Here is a 22622-nt window from a genome sequence, read left to right on the forward strand (position 1 = left end):
AAAGTCCTTCCTGGAAAGAGGCAAGGAACTGGGATTCCAGGCACCTTTCTGATACCATACCTAAATGCACAGGAATAGGAAGGTGTTATAGCCTTAAAAATTAGTCTGGAGATTTCCCTGGAAATCCAGTGGCTGACAGAGAACTAAGATCCCACACGCTGCATGGCAAGGCCAAAAAACGTTTTGTTTTTTTTTTTTTCTCCAAAGACGACATACAGCTGGCCAACAGGAATATGAGAAAATCTCAACTTCACTAATTATTAGAGAAATGCAATGAGATATCGCCTCATACTGGTCAGAATGGCCATCATCAAAGTCTACAAATAAATGCTGGAGAGGGTGTGGAGAAAAGGGAACCCTCCTACACTGTCGGTGAGAATGTAAACTGGTGCAGCCACTATGGAGAACACCATGGAAGTTCCTTAAAAAACTAAAATCAGAGTTACCATATGATCCAGCAATCCCACTCCTGGGCATATATCCAGAGAAAACTAGAATTTGAAGATACACGCACCCCAGTGTTCACTGCAGCACTATTTACAATAGCCAAAACATGGAAGGAACCTAAATGTTCATTGGGGAAAAAAAAGTCCACCAATAGATGAATGGATAAAGATGTGGTATATATATATATACAATGAAATATTAACCATGGAAAAGAATAAAATAATGCCATTTGCAGAAACACAGATGAACTTGGAAATTATATTAAGTGAAGTAAGCCAGACAGAGAAGACAAATATATATCACTTACATATTGAATCTGAAAGGGTACAAGTGAGCTTATTTACAAAACAGAAATAGACCCACACAGAGAAAACAAACTTATGGTTACCATAGCAGAAGGTATGAGGAAGGGATACATTAGGAGAATGGAATTAACATATACACACTACTATATATAAAATATAGATAATAAACAAGGATTACTGTATAGCACAGGGAACTATAAATATTTTATAATAACCTATAAAAGAAACTAATCTGAAAAAGAATACATACACACACATATATATGTATCTGAATCACTGTGCTGTATACCTGAAACTAATACAACTATACCTCAATTTTTTAAATTTAAAAAAATAAAAAGCCTGGACAAATCCCCATTTAAAAAAAAAAAAAAGATTTTGCCAATTAGAATAAAATTGCATGCCCTGCAGCTCCGGATAAATGATAAAATATAGTTAACACATTTTATTAAACTCTCTAAACTAAAACATAGATATAGAAAACCGTACAAAATAAAAGTATAGCTTAATAAACTAAATCGAACTTTGAAGTCATTACCCAGAAAAATAGAACTTTGCCAAACACTAAAACTGCCACCACCATGTTCCTCATCTTCACAGTCCCTCCCCTTCCTGGTGTAAATTGACACCATGGTTCATGATAATCACATCCTTGCTTTTTTCCCGAATCACCTAAATCCAGAACCCTAGACATTATAGCCTAACCTTATCCATTAAAAAAAAAAAAAACCTGTATACCTTTTATATTTCTTTCAATCTACAGGTTACCCCTCTACTCTTCTCTTCAATTTAACCATTGAAGAATCCAGGTCTAGAAGTTCATCACCTAGATTCATTAATTTGTTAGGGATTTCAGAAAAGCTGTCCTCAAACTCTTACAAATTCCCTTACAAAGGGACACTCCTTTTATTTTCTGTTTTCATTACCCTGAGGCACAGTTTATACAGGTACAGCAAGATAACTGCTTGATTCTTTTCCTTAACTTACCATCTTCAGTATAATGTTTTTGGGGACTTTTCTGGCGGTCCAGTGAGTGGCTAAGACTCTGAGCTCCCAATGCAGCAGTCCCAATTCCTGGTCAAGGAACTAGATCCCTCATGCCACAACCAAAGACCCCATGGGCCGCAACTAGAACCTGGCACAAATAAATGTTTTAGTTATTTAAGAAAATAATGATTTGGTTTCATATCATCCTTCAAACAGGTGACCAGGTTGGTTTTTTTGTGTGTGACCAATTAGTTACACACACACACACCCATTATGAACTCAAGGATTTAAACATACTTAATGTTTATTAAATTATAATGCTCAAATTACCCCTTCTTTGGCCATAGGCTTGGCTCCTGAGTCCTTTTGACTTTACCCTGATAATGTTTACTGGCTTCTTTACTATCTGGTATGGTAAGTTCCATGCTTTCCTTGTACATCTCCTACCCTAGATCCGGCGCTTGAGGTAAAGAACCCACCTGCCAATGCAGGACACATAAGAGACACAGGTTTGATCCCTGGGTTGGGAAGATTCCCTGGAGGAGGACATGGCAACCCACTCCAGTATTCGTGCCTGCAGAAGCCCACAGACAGAGGAGCCTGGCAGGCTACATTCCATAAGGTCGCAAGGAGTCAGGCAGGACTGAGCACGCACACATGCACCCTAGACCTACCCCAAGCTCTGGTTTCCTTCATGGGAAATGGTATTTTAAGATTTAGGTGGTAGGAGTGTTTATTGCTACTAGATTGTTTCTAGATCTTTTCAGTGGATAGGGATAGGAAAATAAAACACCTCTTGAGTTCAAACTGATAGTTCCTATTCAAACTCAGAACTAAACTGTTTTTAACTTCTGTATCATATTTATACCTCCTACCCGCCACACAAAAAATTCTGGTTCCCAAGGACACAAAAGTATTAGAAATCCCGTAATTACTCAATTGCTTTATAGTCAACACACTTTTAAGTCCTGGGTAAACCAGCATACTTCCCCCTTTCCTTCTACATTGAGCGTGCTATAAGAAGAGAATGTATAAACACACATCATCCATCACTTCAGAAGACAAAACGTTCCTTTGTGTTGCCCACGTGTTCCTTTGTAGCTGGACATGTGTTCCAGGAGCTCTGCCGTCACCAGGCTGGGATTAGGGAGAGGGAGGACAAAGGTAGCCAGAGAAAAATTTGTTTTCCTTCTCTCCTCTCAAGCCCAGCCCGCCCCCTGGTGGACATGCTAATGAGCAGGAAATGCCCAAAGCAGGTCAGACGGGAAGTCAACTAGCTGACATTTACAGAGCAATCACTAGAATCAGTCCTAAAATGGGTGCTAACTAGAAAACCTCTCTGTTGCTTTAAGTGTAGGTGGGGAGAGTGGAGATTGCCCAAACGAAAAGCACTTATAAATTGTTGCCAAGCAACGTGCCAAATTTCAAATTCATGAGAGGAAGGGCCAATAAAGTTTATCAAAATGACTTAATTAAAATTATTTTTTAAAGAAACACCATTTTCTTTCAATGAAACACACAGTACATCCTAACATATAAATGCTCATATAGATTTTTAAATTATTGTCACAAGTGATATAATCAAGTTCATAGACTTAAAATCTTTTACATACAAAAATCAACCGATGTATCAAGAGATGAAATCTTACACTCTTCAGCATTTGATGTCAAGACTCATTTTGGCCATAAAACCTCAGATTTTTCTTTTTAACATTTACTGTGACTTTAAAATGCCTTATTCAATAACACACAAGTTCCATCTTTCAAAGATTTGAGTATAGATTTTGTTCAGCTTTAAACTGCATTTGTAAATTAAACAGATTTGTAAGCTAAGGAGGAAAAGAGGAAAGAGGTAATTTTTAAATGAGTTAAGAAGATGAGTTTAACAGAAGTTTTTGTTTTCTGTAGACCTCAAGTGGTTGAACCGTGTTAACCATAATGATTTGTTCATACTGTATCTTTATCACATTAGTTCATGCAAGGCTTTCTCTACTATTTGTCTAATAATAAGCCTGGGTATTTTTATACTTTTTAAATGCAGAATTTAAACATATTGTTTTTGCATCCACATGTCACCAGAAGAACTACCACCTTTTTGAAACCTAAAAATGTAACTTGCACAATTTCCCACAGCATAATAACAGGACTACGTCATTTTAATGGCTACCTGGCATTTTTGTGTCTACCATATGAACCATAATTTATTTAACCAATCCTATCCTGCAGCAGTGTGCTTGGATCTATTTTGTTGCCAGTGTTTTACTACAATCCATAATTGCTCTCCTGAACATAAACATTTATGCTAAACTTGGCATATAGACTAGGGCTAGCTTCCTAGAATTGACACTACTGGGTCATGAGAAAGGAAGTCTGATTGATAGAGACAAAGTTTCCCCCAGACAAGAAATTCTGGGAAGGTGCAGAGAAGAGAAACGAGTAAGGACTTTATGGCCATATGTGCTTGGCAAAAGTAATAAAAAAATGACAAGGGGGGACAGATCGGAGCACTTCTAAGAGTAAAAAAAGAGTCAAGCAGGCTTGGAAGTTTGTATTTGAAACAAACACTAATGAACCAGTTGTAGGTTAAGAACTAAAGGCTATTAGAGAAGAATACTTCCAGAGATCAACTAACCCGGAGAGGTGTGAAACAATGAAAATTTGATGTTGGGTGATGACTCTGAAAACCACAGGACTTGAATAACTGAATTTAAAGGGCAAAGAGAAGGGAAAGGTCATTTTGGAAAATGATTCCACATTTTCCAGGCTGGACAACCCAGAAACCACAGAATCTAATATTTTCTGATGGTGACTCAAGACGGTGAAGAAAGGAATGGCATTTCATGGACAGAAGAGCCTGGCAGGCTACAGTCCATGGGGTCACAGAGGGTAGTAACACTTTCGCTTATATTATTTTAGAATTTATTTATAAATATATATAATATTTATTGAGGCAATAAACACTACAGGGCAGAAAGTAATCTGGCAATAGGAGATGGCTGACTGGCAGAACAGGCTACTTAATTAGTAGTTCCCAGAGCAAGAGAAAATTGTGGGGCACTTGCTCAAAAAATTTTTTAAGCATTTCAAAGGGTGATAGCACAATATTAAACCAAGTGTGGGCCCAAGAAGCCGGCCCTGGTGATCAGGTGATAAGCACCGATCTGGCGACCTAGAAACCAGGAGGCATCGCCCAAAGGACTAACCACACCTTCGCCCTCCCAGGGAGAATGAGCCCAGGGAAACTAAGGGTCCCCACTCCCCTACCTGCCCCGAGGCGGCACCGGGAGGGGGACAGATGACAACACTTCTAAGAGAGTGCTGTCTGGGGTTGTTGAGGTGCACCTCAGACCCCGGATCTACGCGCCCGCGCCCGGCACGAACAATCAACACTCCCCCCCCCGCCCCCAAACAGACACACACACCCAACCCCAGCAAGGGCAAGGATCCCAAAGTACACAAGTCGCGGCCTTGGACTTAGCCGAGTTACTCATAAACCGGGAGGAGGGGGTAGGAGGCGCCGCGCGCCAGGTTCGGCCTGGGGCGGAGAGGCACCCGAAGCACAGGTCTAAGGAAAGTCCGCAAATCCCAGAGGGCCCAGGGGGCGGCTGAGGGGAACAGACAAAAAGTAAAGGCCAAAGGAGCCCCGCGTCTGTGTTAGGGAACGTCAGCAAAGACCGACAGGGGTCACCTAAAAAGTTGCCAAAGCTGCTAACAGGAGGTCCAGAAACGGCAAACCCTACAAGAACAAGGCTTCCGGAAGCTAAGTCCGGAAGGGAGGGTGGAGGGCCTATGACGTGAACACGTCCCAAAGGCGCCGGGCACCTCTTAGGGCAGGGACGGCAGTAGCTGCAGTCGGCGAAGAGAGAGAGGATAGAGCCGAAAGGGGAAAAGGGAAGGAAAGAGTAGGTCCTTAGAGGTCGTCTGAAAAGTGCGAAGCCAAACTAACCCAAGGGACCGACAGCAAATTGTATCTCTTGTTAAGACACCTCACGGAAGCGCGCCAACGTCTTTTGTAAGCCCCGCCCCTCGCTCATCTAGTCTAGTTCCGTGGTCTCATATTCAGGAAGCAGCCGGTTCCCTACATACTCCTCCCACAAGGAGCGGTCGCCCCTACTGGGCTGCGCGCTTTCTCCTCCCCTCAAACCCCTCGCGCACTTTCTCCCGCCCGTCTGTCAATCACCGCGCTCAGCTGTCCAGTAAGCTGGCCAAGAGGGCTGGGCCGTCAGGGCTGTCGCGTGACGTCCGTAATCCGCCGGTCGCGGAGCGGGGAGATGCGTGACGAAGGCGGCGCGTGACGGAGAAGCGGTTAGCCGACGCTGCGGCGGCAGTCCGTGTAAACAAGGCCTCGGCCGCTGCTGGTCCTGCGACTGCTTCTCGCTGGTGGGTGGTCTCGCGCGTGGCGGTAACCACAAACTATGTGGGAGGTGCTTCTCGGCTTCCTCCCTGCCTGCCCCCGCTTAGCGTACACACCCCCGGAACACCACGTGGGCGTGAGGCAAGGAAGGGGGGGGTGTTAGGCCGAATTTTAACCTCATTGGTTGTTGCTGCCACCGGCTCTCGCAAGGGAGTGCTCTAATTGGCCGGCAAGGGGGGCGTCGAGGGGGTCTCTGAGTTCTAAGGCTTCTGATTGGCTAGGTGGATAAGCTAATAAGGCGCCTTTCCATCCGCGAGGGGTTTTGATTGGTTCGCCGGAGAGGTTACCTGGGAATCCACCCCCACCCCAGGGACTTTGATAGGTGAGTTTGAGGTGGAAAACTGAGAAATTCCTGTTCAAAGGATTTTCACTAGTGAGCTAGGGTCATGCCCTAGGTTTCATTCTGCTTATTTTGCTTCACAGGATTGGGAAAGGTTTGTGTTCCCGAAGCCTTGGGAGTTGTTACAGGCTGAGGAGAAGGGATCTCAATACCTAGGAAGGGTCGCCCTCCTAGAGATAGCTACTATCCATCTCAGGAAACTCTGGTGTTTCTAGAGCAGGCTTTGCTTTCACCAAACCCAAGGAGGTGACAGGAGGAGTCCCCACACAGGACTTAAGGATGCTGTGACCAGAAGATGGGATCACGTAACAGTAGCAGCGCAGGAACTGGGTCCGGAGACCCCTCCGAGGGCTTGCCCCGAAGAGGGGCTGGCCTGCGTAGGAGTGAGGAGGAGGAAGAGGAGGATGAAGATGTGGATCTGGCCCAGGTACTGGCCTATCTCCTACGCAGGTAACTTACCCCTTGGTGTGTCCCCACCAGGCACCACCGCAGTCCCTTGATACCAGCTCCCGTTGGGGAAGTTACAGAGAATAGAAAATGGGATCAGCCCAGGATAGCTGTTCTGTTTGAGCAGAACAGCCTTCTCTGCTGGACACTGGCAGCACTCCCCTAGGCAGGGTCAGCAGGATGATTTGCTCTTGTGTTGAGGGGACTATTCAAGGGAGTCTAGCTATGACTACACACATGTAACCTATTTTCCAAGTAAGTAAAAGAAAAAAGAGGGAGGGGTGTCCTGGTGGGAAGGAAGTGCTATGAGGAGTGAAGAAAAGAGTTGGGGAAGTGGGTGTTGAATTTAAATGAAGTCATTGACACATGATATGAGGCCACATGGATTTACTTGAAAAACAAGTTTAAATTAACCTAACTCTAATCCTGTTCCTGAATAAAGAATGCTTTGAGGGAAGTGACCACTGGCAATTGCCTGGAAAGGGGGTGCAACTGGCTTTGGTTCTTAGCTATGGCTCCTTGAGGGAGAAGGCAGGCTTGAGAAATCCCTTCAGAAAACCATGTCCTATGCTAGACTCCTTGGGCAGAGACTCAGAAGGAAATGCTCTCAGAATTTCTAACTCTCTGGGAAGTCAAATCAGTAGATTAGCCAACATCCATGCAATGCTGGGGTTTTCTGCTCCTCTTGTAAGAGTGAAAATTAGCTTCCTGGTGTGTCTTATAGGAGACAAAATAACAGCCACGGTCTAGTCAGCCTCAAACCTCAACATGGGGACAGTACAGGGGTTTGAGGACAAGGTGGTCTATGAACTACATAACCATTGACTCTGAATTTGGTTGGTCTGGGGAAGGGATCCTCCCCTTTATCACGGGGTGGGGGGTCTCTCCACAGAGGCCAAGTGAGGTTGGTGCAGGGAGGAGGTGCAGCAAATTTGCAGCTCATCCAGGCCCTCTCGGACTCAGAGGAAGAGCATGACAGTGCCTGGGATGGTCGTCTTGGAGACCGATACAATCCACCAGGTAAGAGGAAAGACAGACAGAGACCCTAACAGCAAAGGATTTCCACTACAAAACTTTTTTAAAAAAATTAATTTTGGCAAAAATTGAAAGAAAAAGATGAGATAATTCAGGGAATGAGGGAGTCTTTGCAGCCCCAGTATATTCAGCCACATTGAGAAGGCTGAGCACAGCCTTGCTAACTATCTGCTGGGGCTGGAAAAGACCTAGGATGAAACTTCTCTTTGGTGCTCACAGTGGATGCAACCCCTGACACCCGGGAGCTGGAATGCAGTGAGATCAAGACACAAGTGGAATTGGCCACAGGGCGGCTGGGGCTTAGGCGGGCAGCCCGGGAGCTCAGCTTTCCTCAAATGCTGCACCAGGTAGGCCTCTCCTCATCCAGCCAGTCTGGCAGCAGGACTATTAGTGCAGCCAGAAGCCACAATCCCAGAGAAGAGGGAAGTAAACTTTCCAAGGAAGCCTCAAGTGCTGGAGCTGGAGCACTCTCAACCAGCCTGAGTGGGCATTTGGTGGGACATATTACTGTGTGCTGGGTTCATTCCTGTAGCAAGAGCAATATTTTTGGAGGAGGGGGCTTGGTGTGGCTGAGGTGGCCCTCTGTTTCTACTAGCAATATTCCCCAATCCCTTCCTTTAGAGAGAACGGGGCCTCTGCCACCAGGGAAGCTTCTCCCTTGGAGAACGGTCTCGAGTGATGTCTCAGTGAGTATGGGGCTTGGTGGAGAGATTCCAAGGGCCAGATAAGTCTAAACTTTCTTAAACTTTGAAAGGATGAGTGTTAAAGGATTCTCAGGGATATTAAAGTTAGGTTATGTGGGGTTGAGGCTTTGAGAATGAGCAAAGTGGAAAAGTATAGCAATTGAGAGGATGATAGAATGAATCAAAGACAAAGGCTTATACCCAAAGCCGGGAAGAATGCCCCTGTACTCACATCCAGCTGTGTTAGGATGCTGCTAACTGGGACAAGGAGCCATCCTGAGCTCCTCTTACCCTCACTTTCTTTCTGCTTCCCCAGCTTCTTGCCCAACGGTCTGGGCTTCACCGATACCTACTCTCAGAAAGCTTTCTGTGGCATCTACAGCAAAGATGGTCAAATCTTCATGTCTGCCTGTCAAGGTACCATACCCTAGTCCTACCAGCTGCCTTAGAACAAGAGATGTTCCCTCTGACTGATGCTAGAAAGCCCCAGATCCATGGAGCTCAGACCCTGGCTTAAGGATGCTTAGCTAGAACACATGTTTTGTCCCATGATCAAGGGAAGATTCCACAGATCAGTGGTGGGTGAGAGAGGTCTGACCTAGGGAGGATTCCAGGAGGCTGTTTTCTAATTCTGCCTGATCGCCACTCACACAGACCAGACAATCCGACTATATGACTGCCGGTATGGCCGCTTTCGTAAATTCAAGAGCATCAAAGCCCGAGATGTCGGCTGGAGCGTCTTGGATGTGGCCTTCACCCCTGATGGGAACCATTTCCTTTACTCCAGCTGGTCCGATTACAGTGAGTGTGCCCCAGACCTCCATGGTCTCTCCAGCTAGGGACCTGAGGTCTCCAAACACCCATCTCCTCCATGCCATGACTCCATGCCTTTTCCTGGACAAATTACTCCCCAGGTCCAACTTCCTTCCCATTTGTTCTATCTCTTCCCTGGCTCTACCCTCCTTACCTCAGCCCTGAAAGATTCTTGTTTCTCTTGCTTCTCTTAGTTCATATCTGCAACATCTACGGGGAGGGAGACACACACACTGCCCTGGATCTAAGGTACTGGCTTCCCTTACTGGTCAGACTCATCAGAAACTACTCAAGAAAGGCTCTCTAGGAGCATACCTCTTGAACTGGAACTCCCGCTTAGAGGGGAAAGTACACTGGTTGCAAGTTTCTCTGTGTGGACTTCTGGGAGGGAACCACCCAGCCTGTCAGCCAGAGGACAGGATAAATAGATGGCTGCAGGATTCTTCTTGGTTCCTCACTGAGGTGCCCCACATTCTGGCATGTGTGCTAGTGGGATTTCTTTTCCCCTCAGCAGTGTGCCTCACAGCCCTTGTCACATTCTGTGTGGATTAACCCGGGCTAAAGGGAAGTTCACTTAATGCAGCTCCTCCTTGTCTCTTTTCAGGCCAGATGAACGTCGCTTCGCTGTATTCTCCATCGCTGTCTCCTCAGATGGACGAGAAGTGCTAGGAGGGTGAGTGTTTGTGGGGATGCCTCCAGAACTTAATGAGATAGAAATTCTCCCAGAAGCGGGCTCTACCATTACAGAGACTATAGTAGATACCCATACCCAGGCGGCTGTGGAGAACAACCAGGGCTTCTCCAGGGCCAAGATTTATGTGTGGCTTCACTTCTCAAGCACCATTTCTCCAGCACGAGATGGGAGGTCACAGCTAACTCTTCTCCCACCTCCTCTATAAGAAGACACAAGGGCTTGCCCCTTAGCGGGACTTCGAGACACAGTGTCTCCAGAGCACACGTAGCATGGGTCCTCTCGATCCTGGCTCCAAAGCCCTCTTTATTGCCTCCCCTTCAGGGCCAATGATGGCTGCCTGTATGTCTTTGATCGAGAACAGAACCGGCGGACCCTTCAGGTATTGCTCCCGAGATTTCAAGCCCCCGCCTCCTGGTCCTTGGCTTGTTGGAAGACCTAGAAAGAGGTTGTAAACATCCTGGCCCATTTCTCCCCTAGATTGAGTCCCATGAGGATGATGTGAATGCGGTGGCCTTTGCTGACGTCAGCTCCCAAATCCTGTTCTCCGGGGGTGACGATGCCATCTGCAAAGTGTGGGATCGACGCACCATGAGGGAAGATGACCCCAAGCCTGTGGGCGCACTTGCCGGACATCAGGACGGCATCACTTTCATTGACAGTAAGGTGGGTGCAGAGGCAGGACCGCACAGCCAGGCGACTGAGTTGTGCTATCAAAGCAAACAGGTGTGGCAACTCTCCAAGCTCCTCCTTTAGCCACGGTTTGCAAGATCAGCACCATCCACAAGGAGTGGGGCTTTCTGTACAAGAGAAGTAGAAGACAATCTGATCCAAGGTAGAACAGGAGCCAGTCAGTGTGCTGGACAAAGAAGGGGAAGCCTAGCCAGGGTGTGTGGCCCGTGGTAGGAAACCAATGGCGAGGCCCACCTGGGTGAAGAGAGAGGAGACCAAAGAGCAGCCTGCGTTCATACCCCTCAACTGAGAGGGGGGGCTCTGATCCTCCTTATCCATCCTGGATTCACAGGGTGATGCCCGATATCTCATCTCCAACTCCAAAGACCAGACCATCAAGCTCTGGGATATCCGACGTTTTTCTAGCCGGGAAGGCATGGAAGCCTCTCGCCAGGCTGCCACACAGCAAAACTGGGACTACCGCTGGCAGCAGGTGCCCAAAAAAGGTGAGAGTGGAAGTAGAACCTGAGATCTGGAGAGTGAAGAGTCAGGAGTGGTAGTTAAAATATTTAACCTGTGGTAAGGCCCAGTGTGGGCATGGTGGATGAAGCTGGGACCCCTCTCCTGACTCCCCCCTTGCCAGGCATTAACTTTGTTTGCTGAACCGTGGGAAAGTCAGGAGTTACCAATGTGGGAACTGTGGATCACTCACTCCAAGCCAGTGGATACGAAAGTACTGCAGCATCTTGACAATCAGCAGAGCCATACTGGCGTGTATCAGCTGACTGTTTGGTGGGGAAAGAGACACCAGTTGGGGATTGGAAAGAGGACTGTCTATGAGCATCATTGTTTGCTGAGGACTGGTGATACAGGAGAATCCAGACTCCCTAACCCCGGGTTTGCCCTGCATCCCTCCCCAGCCTGGCGGAAGCTGAAGCTCCCAGGGGACAGCTCCTTGATGACCTACCGGGGCCACGGGGTGCTGCACACCCTCATCCGTTGCCGATTCTCCCCCACCCACAGCACCGGCCAGCAGTTCATCTACAGTGGCTGCTCCACTGGCAAAGTGGTCGGTAAGGACTGGGTCTCGGGAAGGGCAGGAATGTTCCCCTGGCATTCTACCTGTGAGCACCAGTGAGCACCTTAAGAAATCCAGTGAGAACTATAATGAAATTTCATTTAGCCTGAAGCAGGGTGGCTTAAACAGAGAAAGAGAAAACATTCTATTCATTAGCATTTTAAATTAAGAAAGGAACACAGAATTCCAGTCAGTAAATATACTAGATCACCAAAAATATACACAGTTCTGTTTTTTAATCAGTCAGGGAAGAGATTACAGATGAAAGGTAGGAGGGAACAGAGACAGAAAGAATGACACAAAAAGCAGCAAGTCGTAAAAGATGTACAGCCACTGAAGCAGGAGGAATGCATGAAAAGAAACAGACACAGATGGATGGAGCCTAAGACAGAGCCTAAGATAGACCTAGGGAGGTGCTGAGATGAAGGCCCATCCAGGGAGAGAGGAAGGCACACCCGAGTCCAGAAGAGGAGCAGCAGGTTTACAAGTCTATGGAGACAGGCCCATGTTCACCTTTGTGGTGTCTCCCATATCTTATGAGCTTTCCAAAAAATTGCTGCTTTAAAGCCACATTTCATTTTCTTAACCGTTGACCCTGTAACATTTAGCTAAGGGCCAGAGATACCCAGGCTCTGCTAGATCATACTCTCAACCTGAGGTAGGGAAAAGAAACTGACAGCATCCCCAGATGTGGGCTTTGTTCCTCTGGGAAGGTGGGAGGTTGCCTGAGAGGCAGGGAGAGATGAGGGATGGCTGGAAGGTCTTCTGGCTGCCCTTCTCCACTCTGGCCTTCCCCGGACAGTGTACGACCTCCTCAGTGGCCACATCGTGAAGAAGCTGACCAGCCACAAGGCCTGTGTGCGTGACGTCAGCTGGCACCCCTTTGAGGAGAAGATTGTCAGCAGTTCGGTGAGGATGCTAGAGTGAGGGTGGCCAGCGTGTGTCTGGGACCGAGTGAGGGCAGCGTCCCCTGACTGCTTGCCATCTTCTACCCTGCAGTGGGACGGGAATCTGCGTCTGTGGCAGTACCGCCAGGCTGAGTACTTCCAGGATGACATGCCAGAGTCGGAGGAGCACCCCAGCACCCCTGCCCCAATGTCCCACCCCTCTACAGCCTTTTCCTCGCCCCAGTAGATCTGACCTCCAGGCCCAGTCATGGGTGAGCCTCTTCACCAGCTCTCCACCTTCTCCTTCTTTTCTCCCCTATGGGGGATCTTTGGGGACTCACTGGCACTGGCTGGGGAGAAACAGAAGCCCAGGCTTTGGGCCCCTAGCTGACCCCTGGGAGATCCTCCCCTTGGGGTAGTGTGGTCCTCTCACATGCTCACACTCAATCATCTTGGACCTCTGTCTCTGGCCGGGGTCTGGCAGGACTGCCACTATCTGATCAGCAGGAGAACTGTCCTGAGTGTTTTTAATCATGTTTGGATGTTAAGTGTTAGCTCCTAGAGTAGATGCCTGGGGCCAGGTCTGAACTGTGCCATCAGCAAGGCCCATTGCCCAGGCCTTCACATTGAGGATTAGTTAGACTGGTCAGTCAGAGGGCCAGGAGTGCTGGCCTTTGTTCCAGAGGTCCTAACGGCTAAAGCTCTAGCCCCTCAGGGAGAGGGGGATGGATAAGCACCCTCCCACGGCGGGAATTATGTCTTCTCTCTCATGCGTCTGGGTCTTTGGGGTGGGCAGGCTATGGTGTGAGAGGCTCTGTGTGGCCCCACACAGGGCAGGTCCTCCCCCTCCCAGAATGTTCCATCATGCCAGAGGCCAGCAGCTTCAAGGAGGGATGTTGAAGTAGGACTCCTTTGTCCTATCACTGGCTTTGGCTCCCTCAATAAACTCTGGGAACCTGGCTCAGCATCTGTCTGTCTCTCTCTTTATCCTGTTGCAAATCTTTTATCCTCTCACTTTAAGAAAATGGTTTCAACAAAGCTTTCAGATATGCTCCTCTGTTAGAGAAATCACTGCTTTGATGCCCGAAGATGAAAGGGAACACCAAAATCATCTGTTAACTGAGCTTTGCAACAGGGAGTCCCTCACCGACCTCAGAAACTTCTCAGCAAATGGAAATTGAGATAATAGGAAGTAAACACGTTTTGGGCTTCCCTGGTGGCTCAGACGGTAAACCGTCTGCCTGCAATATGGGAGACCCGGGTTCGATTCCTGGGTCGGGAAGATCCCCTGGAGAAGGAAATGGCAATCCACTCCAGCACTCTTGCCTGGAAAATCCCATGGACAGAGAAGCCTGATAGGCTACAGTCCATGGGGTCGCGAAGAGTCTGACACGACTGAGCGACTTCACTTTCACTTTCACTTTCAAACACAGTTTAGATGAGAACTCGGAACACCCACATCAGCTCTGCCCTGGAGCTGGTCCAGTCTATGGAAAGAAGTAGCCCAGAGCCAGAGATCACCTGGTGGGCACTGATGGCAGGCCCCATCTGGGCACTTCACGCTCAGGACTTCACCCATTCTCACAGCACCCTTTTTTCCAGGTGAGGAAATGGAGGCGTACAGCGGTCAGCCACCATGCCTCAGGGCAGACCCATGGTGTGGACAATAGGGGAGCAGCTTGGCCTCACCTTCCCCATTATCTCTAAGGCAGTTCTGGAACCAGAATGCACACCTCCAAGGGGTCTTAGAGACACAGCAAGGGATTAAGAGATGTACCTGTTCAACAGCAAAACACTTTTAAAAGAGTAAATTGTCCAGATGCTTGGCCTCCAGGTGATCTCTTTCCTCCAGTTGACCCACCTGCATGAAACCATCACATGGATCTCTACTGGTCCTTTCATCTCCCCTCTGCCTCTTCGCTCAGGAGGGACTCCCTGTTGCAAAGCTTAGTTAACAAATGATACCTATCTCTACCCCCTAACACCCAGAGATGCCACCCATCTCACCCAGAACTGTTTTACCTCCAGGATGCTAGAAGGAGATGCCAACTAAAATGATTAGTGTCCTCAAATCCTCATTTAATCAAGACCCCAAGGGCCATCTGTTCTCATTAAGAGATGCATTTCCAATACAGTCTTATTGTATTATTATCAAGCTCTGTGAAAGTTTTGTTGTACAAATAATATATTTTGTGCTACTAACAATTTTGAAATTTGTACTAATTTATATGGAAATTCAATACAGAAGAAAAAAATTCAACTTATGGTCACAGGAAATGTGTAAAAATTGTTTCAAATCATCTACTCTTTTTTTTTGGCAGAGACTTACGTATGATCAATGAAAGATTTTCAGGCATAAAAACATATTAGGATAAATTCTGTAGGGAGAATAGAATAGAAATATAATTTCTGTTAAGATCTTGTCACATTTTTAAAATGAAAAATGGTGAGGTATATAATCACTAGTGTTGTGAAAGTGTTAGTCGCGTGGTCGTGTCCAACTCTCTGCAACCCCATGGACTGTAGCCCACCAGGCTCCTCTGTCCATGGGGTTCTCCAGGCAGGAACACTGAGTGGGTAGCCATTCCCTTCTCTAGGGGATCTTCCTGACCCAGGGATCAAACCCTGGTCTCTTTTGTTGTAGGCAGATTTTTTACCATCTGAGCCACCAGTGAAGGAGTTATATAGATAGCTTTATTTTTGAAAAGTAAGTATATATAATACACTAGATATTTTGTCCTTTGCAACTATTTAAAATTGCAATGAAAAACTCTGTGTCAGCTTAAAAATGTGTGAGTGCTTCTGGAGGTCCTCAGGTATAGAGCCCCTGAGCACGTGCTATGTCGAGGTATGGGAAATGGAATCTAAGGATCCTAATCCATCTTGGTCAGTTTGCAGATGATGGCACTGAGGACCAAAGGGTTAGTTTATTTTCTCAAAGTCACAGAGTTGGGCCAGAACCCAGGTACCCTTTCTTGCTCATCCCTTTCACTACTTCATGAGCCTCCACAAAGGTAGCCCCTGAAATCCCATTTCTCAAATCTCATTTTGAGAAATGAGAAGACAAATAGGGATCTCAAAACAGTTACTGAATGAATAACAGGGACTTCACTTGGATAAGTTGCTCACCGCCCTATGGCTCCAGCCTCAGTGGTCAGGCTTGGAGGCCACATTCTATGTGTGGCCAAGCCCCAAGGGCACAATTGAGGGGCACAACCCCAAGGATTTGATGGACTCCAGACTGGGGATTTTCCTCCTAGGGTCTCCTCCACCCCCTATCATGTGGGAGTGAACTTGATCTTTGGGGCTCCGAGAGACCAACCTGTGTGGGGTTGGGGTGACTTTGGCTGACCAAATAGGGACAAACAGACCCAAGCAAGCTGTGGACAAAAACAGCCCTGAACCACAGGAGTGGCCCTGAAACCTGAACATGGTTTGACCTAGAGACATAGGACCTAAAGTCAAGGGACACAGACTAACAGGGAAGGAACAAGGCCGTTGTCAGGAAACACCCAAAGTGAGAACCCTGCTGACGTGGCAACCCTCAGCCCTGGCCCCTCACTGCCCCCCGCCCCTCTCCCCCGCCTGCCAGCTGCCAACAGGGCTCTGCCCTGTGTCTGCCACACCTGTCACTGCCTGTCCTTGTCCAGGGGGGCCCCATCAGCCCCTCCTCAGCTGCTCAGCAGAGCAAGCGGTTAGCGGGGAGGGGAGGGAACATGGAGCGGGGGCCGGTGGTGGGGGCAGGGCGGGGGGCCAGGGCCCGGATCCGGGCCCTGCTGGGCAGCCTGGTCAGGGTGCTGCTCTGGGTGGCCTCTGCCTTGCTGTACTTTGGAAGTGAACAGGCTGCCCGCCTCCTGGGAAGCCCCTGCTTACGGCGCCTCTACCATGCCTGGTTGGCAGCAGTGGTCATCTTCGGGCCCCTTCTGCAGTTCCACGTTAACCCTCGGACCATCTTCGCCAGCCACGGCAACTTCTTCAACATGTGAGTCCACTCAAGGCTGGGGGCGCTGGCTGCCTGGGCTCAGGGATCCTGGCTTCCTCCAGGTTTCTGTCCTCCTGCCAGTGTGAGACACTAAAAATAGACTAGGAGGTTGAGGAGAAAGTCAGGGGGGAGGGGAACAGAGCCGGGGGGTACAGGAGCAGGGCCGAAGAGGAAACGTGGACCCTAGAAGGCTGAATGGACCTCCAAGGAGATGGCCAAGTTCAAGTGGCTGTGGGAGAAGAGGGAAGAGGGCACAGAAAACAACAGGGGGTGATATTGCGACTGGAGACAGAGCCAGGCTGGGAACACACAGGGAGCGATGGGACTGAGGGGCCTCAATAGCCTTTCCTCTTTTCTGCCCACAGAAAGTTTGTGAATTCGGCGTGGGGCTGGACCTGCACCTTCCTGGGGGGCTTTGTGCTGCTGGTGGTCTTCCTGGCTACACGGCGCGTGGCAGTGACTGCCCGGCACCTGAGCCGGCTGGTGGTGGGGGCAGCTGTGTGGCGGGGGGCCGGCCGGGCCTTCCTGCTCATCGAGGACCTGACCGGCTCCTGCTTCGAGCCTCTGCCTCAGGGCCTGCTGCTCCACGAGCTGCCGGATCGCCGCAGCTGCCTAGCAGCCGGCCACCAATGGCGGGGCTACACGGTCTCCTCCCACACCTTCCTGCTCACCTTCTGCTGCCTGCTCATGGCCGAGGAAGCAGCAGTGTTCGCCAAGTATCTGGCCCATGGGCTGCCTGCCGGCGCACCCCTGCGCCTTGTCTTCCTGCTCAACGTGCTGCTGCTGGGCCTCTGGAACTTCTTGCTGCTCTGCACCGTCATCTATTTCCACCAGTATACTCACAAGGTGGTGGGGGCCGCAGTGGGTACCTTTGCCTGGTACCTCACCTATGGCAGCTGGTATCATCAGCCCTGGTCTCCAGGGAGCCCCGGCCATGGGCTCTTCCCTCGCCCCCACTCCAGCCACAAGCATAACTGAAAGGAATAAAGTCACATCAGACCTAGCTCTGGCTCTGTTCATCACTGGGTTGGCAGGACCTGTAAAGGGTGGGTAGGGTAAGAAGAGAGTATAATAGTCGCCAGGGTTCCCCAGTCATTCCTTGCTGTCACTGACCTTGAATGTCCTTATGCTTGACCCCTATCCCTCCTATTGTCCTTTCAGTCTCCTGGTCTCTGCAGACATCAAGATATCTGGGGCTCTGATGTCAAAGACTGGCACTACCAGGGCAGGTAACTGTCCTCAGGGATGGGCAGCATTCCCACTAAACAGATGCTCCATCTCCAGCTTGGTTGATTTGTTTTTCCTGCCTCCAGCACTGAATCCCCCCTAACCATCCTCAGGGCCCTTTCTATCTGGGCACCCTAACTCAGCCTCTCTTTCTACCCTGTCTTTCCAAACAGGGTCTATACATGCTTATTTTCTTAAAAGATGTTCATTGAGCCAAGCATAGTTCTTTGCCATGTGAATAAGAAAGACAAAGTTTTTGCTGTTTGGGGGCCCGTGGGTTACTGCCTGATGATAAACTTACAAATAATAATACTATTGTGCTTACTCTGTATCAGGCACCATTCTACATATCTATAAATTCTTTATATAAATTCACATATTTAGCCCTCACAACACCATGAGGTAGGAGTGTTCCCACTGTACATTTGTGAAAATGGAGGTGCAGCGCTAAGTAAGTTTTTCACAACTAGTAAATATTGGAGCTAGAATTATTAACCCAGGCAGTATGGATCTGTTGTTTGTGCTCTAAAACAGAGATCAGCAAGCAACAGTCCTGTGGCCACTGTTTATATGGCCTGAGAGCTAAGAAATGATTTTACATTTTTTAATGGTTGAAAAAAAAGAATATTTCATAACAGGTGAAAATTACTTGAAATGCCACTGTCCATATGGCACCCTACTCCAGTACTCTTGCCTGGAAAATCCCATGGATGGAGAAGCCTGGTAGGCTGCAGTCCATGGAGTCGCTAAGAGTCAGGCACGACTGAGTGACTTCACTTTCACTTCTCACTTTCATGCATTGGAGAAGGAAATGGCAACCCACTCCCATGTTCTTGCCTGGAGAATCCCAGGGATGGGGGAGCCTGGTGGGCTGCCGTCTATGGGGTCGCACAGAGTCGGACACCACTGAAGCAACTTAGCAGCAGCAGTCCATAAATAAAATTTTAGGGTAACTAGCTACACTAATTTATTTAAGTATATAGCTGGTTTCCTGCTACAATGGCAGAGTTGAGTAGTTGCTACAGGTACTACAAAGCCTAAAATATTTACTATATGGTCTATGACAGAAAAAGTTTGCCAACCCCTGCTCTAAAGCACACTATCCTCAAAAAAGAAACTAACTTCATAGAGATAGTGCTGTGAAGGTACTAAAACAGGCTGCTTTCTAATCGACTTGGAGGGAGTTATAAGCAGAGTTCTTTCTGAAGAAGTGATACCTAAGCTGAGAACAGAATGACATCCTGAGGCAGGGTAGGTTGTGTCAGGCAAAGGGATTAGCAAGAGCAAAGGCCTTGAGGCAGGAATGAACAACGCTGGCAGGTTTGAGAAACAACTGGAAAGTCCAGGTATTCATAACTGAAAAGAGGGAGAAAACAGTGGAAAGCAAAGTTGAAGGGGAACAGGTGCCAGATAGGCCTTTTGGACCAGGAAAGTCCTTTGGATTCTAAGGTCAACAGGAAGTTGAGAAAGTTTTAAGCAAGAGCAAGGTGGAATCCTGCTGCTGCGTGGTGAGTGGGTTACAGAGGAATGGAGTCCACAAGGGTCTTAAGAGAGCTGACCAGGTCCTGTGATGGGATGATGCCAGAGTCTGAACATCACTGCGTGGGCCAGACGATGCCCGTGGAGCTAGGGGTCCACGCTGGCAGGGCAAAGGAAGGGAGGCCAAGTCTTGCTTCACCACCCAGAAGAAAGGCAGATAACGCTAACCACTGTCCGAGGTCTGGGGCAGGGGGCGGGAGGGGCGGGGAGTCCTGAGGCGGGCCCCGGCCTCGTGGCCGGGGAGGCGGGGCGTCAAAGGGAGGGCGGGGAGGGTGGGGCAGATGGGCGGAGTCGTGGGCGGGGAATCGAAAGACCGACAGCGATGGGGATGCGGGGAGGCGGAAAGGTGCCTCTCCGACTCTAGGGGGAGCCCCGGCTGGGCTGCCTCCCGGCACTCAGCTCCTCGCCTCTCTCTGGTCTGTCCCCGCCTCCTCTAGTACCTCCACTCCCACTACCCAGGAAGGCCGTGCGGGGAGCGAGCGCTGCTTTCACTTTCCCTTCCCCGTGCCCACTCCTCGCTCCGCGTGCTTCGCCAGGCCCCTACCCCGGCCATGGCCACGCTCAGGGTCCTGCCCGAAGCCCAAGCCAAGGTGAGCGCTGCGGGTTCTAGGAAGGGCCCATCAGGGAGGGGTGCCTCCGAGACACTGAAGGAGTCCGTGACCCGCACCCCAGCCCCTCGAGTAGGGGTCAGTCATCCGAACACTCATGGGCCCCGTGCCCAGAGCACCTGAGCCCGGAGAGTCCCGCCAGGTCTGCCTGCGGGAGGAGAGGCGAGGCGGCCGAGGTTCAGCGGGGTGAGGTGAAGCGGAGCCCTGGCGTGAAGGGGAAATCTGCTGGCCCGGCGCCCGGGCCCACACACAGACGGGGTTCGGGCTCTGCCCTGCCACCATGGGAGGCCCCGCGCCCATTCCACAGGGCACTCCGACCCTGCCCCAGTCGCAACAGCTCTCTTACATCCCTCCTCCCACTGCCCACCGAGGGATCTGTTCCCTCTTGAACTGTTCGCCCTTCACTTCCAGGAATGTTATTCCCCAAATCACACCGCACCCAAGTCAGACCCCATGCAACCCTAAGGGTTCTCGAATAAACTGGCCATAAAGCCAAATGTCTGAAGGGCTGCTTGTGTCCCACAGGTGGATGTGTTCCGTGAAGACCTATGTACTAAGGTAAGACCTGCGTGGTCATCACCCCACCTCTCCCCAAGCCCACTGCTCAGCCCTCCTTCGCTAGGCAGCGGCAGCCCTTCCTTCACTGCTTAGTAAGGGAATTTGATTCTGACCCCCATCCTCCCTTACCGTTACCCTACACACAGACAGAGAACCTGCTCGGGAGCTATTTTCCCAGGAAGATTTCTGAGTTGGATGCATTTTTAAAGGTACTGGGGCTGGGCAGGGAGTAGAGGCCAAAGGGAGAGCTTCAGGGGCTGTGAGAGTGAGGAGGTGAGAGCTCGCCCCTGCCTCCAGCCCTTCTCCCACCCTGCACCAGGAGCCAGCTCTCAATGAAGCCAACCTGAGCAATCTGAAGGCCCCATTGGACATCCCAGTGCCTGATCCAGTCAAGGAGAAAGAGAAGGAGGAGCGGAGGAAACAGCAGGAGGCAAGATGGGAATTCCTGGGAGGAGGGACCCAACCCCGGGAAAAATCAGCCTCAGGCCTGACTCCCAAGAGCCTCCCTTTCCCTACAGAAGGAAGATAAGGATGAAAAGAAGAAAGGGGAAGATGAAGACAAAGGTATCACTATGGTGGAAGGGACTTGTGTCTCACTTCCCAGGAGCTCCTCCCTAAGGATGCCTTTTCCTTGCCTGGCACAGTCCCAGTCATGTGACTGACCCAGTGCCCACCTCCTAGGTCCTCCATGTGGCCCAGTGAGCTGCAATGAGAAGATTGTAGTCCTCCTGCAGCGCGTAAAGCCTGAGATCAAGGATGTCATTGAGAAGCTCAACCTGGTGAGCCCCCCACTTCCATCCACACACTTCAGGTCAAACCCTTTGTCTTCCTTTGTCCCTACCAGTTGGGCATGGCACCTGCCAGGTCTTAGCAGGAGAGGGCACAGCAAGTAAAGCCAGAATTCCAGGCCATGGCATTCAGGACAGACCTGACACACTCCCATTCACTGTGAGCAAGGAAACAAAGGACAGGAAGCTGGGAATTGGGTTTGAGACTGATGGGGCTTCTTTGCCATTCCCTCCTCCCAGGTCACCACCTGGCTGCAGCTACAAATACCTCGGATTGAGGATGGGAATAATTTTGGAGTGGCTGTCCAGGTGAGAGCACTGCCCCACTCCTCTGCCAACTTTCTCTCTCCAGTCCTTGCTGCTTTCCACTTTCCCTTCTGCTTTCTTTCCCCAGGAGAAGGTGTTTGAGCTGATGACTGCCCTTCACACCAAGCTAGAAGGCTTCCACACTCAAATTTCCAAGTGAGTCATTGCCCACTGCTCTGCCTCTGGCAGAGACTGAGGCCTCTGCTCCCTCCTCCTCCTGCTCCATACCCTTCTACTTCCCACAGGTATTTCTCTGAGCGCGGTGATGCTGTAACTAAAGCAGCCAAGCAGCCCCATGTGGTAGGTGAGGTCTCAGTCTGGGTGCAAGGGAGGAGGGACACTTGAAGTCAGGCCTGATCCAAGTCTCCCGCAGGGTGATTATCGGCAACTGGTGCACGAGCTGGATGAGGCAGAGTACCGGGATATCCGGCTGATGGTCATGGAGATCCGCAATGCTTACGTGAGGAGGCGAGGGTTGGGGGTGGGCTGAGGCAGCTTTCCCAAGCCACCCACTTTCGACCTCTCCACAAGGCTAGAAATGGGGTACAGAGCCACTGGGGGCTGGGGGCTGACTCTCTCCTCCCTGGCCCCATAGGCTGTGTTATATGACATCATCCTGAAGAACTTCGAGAAGCTCAAGAAGCCCAGGGGAGAAACAAAGGGAATGATCTATTGAGACCCTCTTCTCATTCTGTGATGGCTCCAGCAGAGACCTTCTGACTTTTACAGGGGACTCCAGACTTTCCCCACCTTCTGCCTGTTGGTTTCTCCCTCACCTTGCCTCCCAGGCACAATAAACATAGTCATACCATTGC

General features: G+C 49.6%; 3 protein-coding genes across 9 annotated transcripts; all 3 read left to right on the top strand.

The window, feature by feature from the left end:
- Nucleotides 1-6020: 6020 nt before the first annotated feature.
- On the top strand, nucleotides 6021-13762 carry DCAF11 (DDB1 and CUL4 associated factor 11). Of its 5 annotated transcripts, none has more exons than XM_068963639.1 (15): nucleotides 6021-6119; nucleotides 6714-6943; nucleotides 7833-7960; nucleotides 8195-8322; nucleotides 8597-8661; nucleotides 8975-9075; nucleotides 9313-9459; nucleotides 9666-9720; nucleotides 10076-10144; nucleotides 10487-10544; nucleotides 10643-10828; nucleotides 11187-11340; nucleotides 11755-11907; nucleotides 12715-12821; nucleotides 12912-13762. In XM_068963639.1, the coding sequence occupies exons 2-15, from the start codon at nucleotides 6789-6791 to the stop codon at nucleotides 13044-13046; spliced, it is 1641 nt and encodes a 546-aa protein (XP_068819740.1). In that variant the 5' UTR covers nucleotides 6021-6119; nucleotides 6714-6788; the 3' UTR covers nucleotides 13047-13762. The 5 variants fall into 5 exon arrangements, with proteins under 5 accessions (XP_068819740.1, XP_068819737.1, XP_068819739.1 ...); XM_068963636.1 differs by having other exon boundaries at nucleotides 6064-6119; nucleotides 6577-6943; XM_068963638.1 differs by having other exon boundaries at nucleotides 6076-6119; nucleotides 6709-6943.
- A 928-nt stretch (nucleotides 13763-14690) lies between these two features.
- On the top strand, nucleotides 14691-17759 carry FITM1 (fat storage inducing transmembrane protein 1). Its single transcript, XM_068963642.1, has 2 exons — nucleotides 14691-16781; nucleotides 17147-17759. Exons 1-2 carry the CDS (start codon nucleotides 16516-16518, stop codon nucleotides 17757-17759), a joined length of 879 nt encoding a protein of 292 aa, XP_068819743.1. The 5' UTR covers nucleotides 14691-16515.
- A 1725-nt stretch (nucleotides 17760-19484) lies between these two features.
- On the top strand, nucleotides 19485-22610 carry PSME1 (proteasome activator subunit 1). Of its 3 annotated transcripts, XM_068964075.1 has the most exons (12): nucleotides 19488-19516; nucleotides 19985-20137; nucleotides 20681-20713; nucleotides 20860-20922; nucleotides 21033-21143; nucleotides 21232-21277; nucleotides 21395-21492; nucleotides 21742-21810; nucleotides 21896-21963; nucleotides 22053-22107; nucleotides 22181-22267; nucleotides 22403-22610. In XM_068964075.1, the coding sequence occupies exons 2-12, from the start codon at nucleotides 20099-20101 to the stop codon at nucleotides 22481-22483; spliced, it is 750 nt and encodes a 249-aa protein (XP_068820176.1). In that variant the 5' UTR covers nucleotides 19488-19516; nucleotides 19985-20098; the 3' UTR covers nucleotides 22484-22610. The 3 variants fall into 3 exon arrangements, with proteins under 3 accessions (XP_068820178.1, XP_068820176.1, XP_068820177.1); XM_068964077.1 differs by lacking the exon at nucleotides 22403-22610 and having other exon boundaries at nucleotides 19485-19516; nucleotides 22181-22297; XM_068964076.1 differs by lacking the exon at nucleotides 19488-19516 and having other exon boundaries at nucleotides 19919-20137.
- The last annotated feature ends 12 nt before the right edge of the window (nucleotides 22611-22622 follow it).

The sequence above is a fragment of the Capricornis sumatraensis genome, chromosome 2 (assembly GCF_032405125.1).
Source record: "Capricornis sumatraensis isolate serow.1 chromosome 2, serow.2, whole genome shotgun sequence".
NCBI lineage: Eukaryota > Metazoa > Chordata > Mammalia > Artiodactyla > Bovidae > Capricornis > Capricornis sumatraensis.

What these genes read in the sequence shown, in the direction of transcription:
- DCAF11 (XM_068963639.1), top strand. Translation starts at nt 6,789, where the DNA reads ATGGGATCACGTAACAGTAGCAGCGCAGGAACTGGGTCCGGAGACCCC. An exon ending in AGACCGATACAATCCACCAG is followed by an intron (nt 7,961 to 8,194) that starts GTAAGAGGAAAG and finishes TGGTGCTCACAG; the next exon opens with TGGATGCAACCCCTGACACC. An exon ending in AGAAGATTGTCAGCAGTTCG is followed by an intron (nt 12,822 to 12,911) that starts GTGAGGATGCTA and finishes TCTACCCTGCAG; the next exon opens with TGGGACGGGAATCTGCGTCT.
- FITM1 (XM_068963642.1), top strand. Translation starts at nt 16,516, where the DNA reads ATGGAGCGGGGGCCGGTGGTGGGGGCAGGGCGGGGGGCCAGGGCCCGG. An exon ending in CACGGCAACTTCTTCAACAT is followed by an intron (nt 16,782 to 17,146) that starts GTGAGTCCACTC and finishes TTCTGCCCACAG; the next exon opens with AAAGTTTGTGAATTCGGCGT.
- PSME1 (XM_068964075.1), top strand. Translation starts at nt 20,099, where the DNA reads ATGGCCACGCTCAGGGTCCTGCCCGAAGCCCAAGCCAAG. An exon ending in GTGAAGACCTATGTACTAAG is followed by an intron (nt 20,714 to 20,859) that starts GTAAGACCTGCG and finishes CCCTACACACAG; the next exon opens with ACAGAGAACCTGCTCGGGAG. An exon ending in CAGCCAAGCAGCCCCATGTG is followed by an intron (nt 22,108 to 22,180) that starts GTAGGTGAGGTC and finishes AGTCTCCCGCAG; the next exon opens with GGTGATTATCGGCAACTGGT.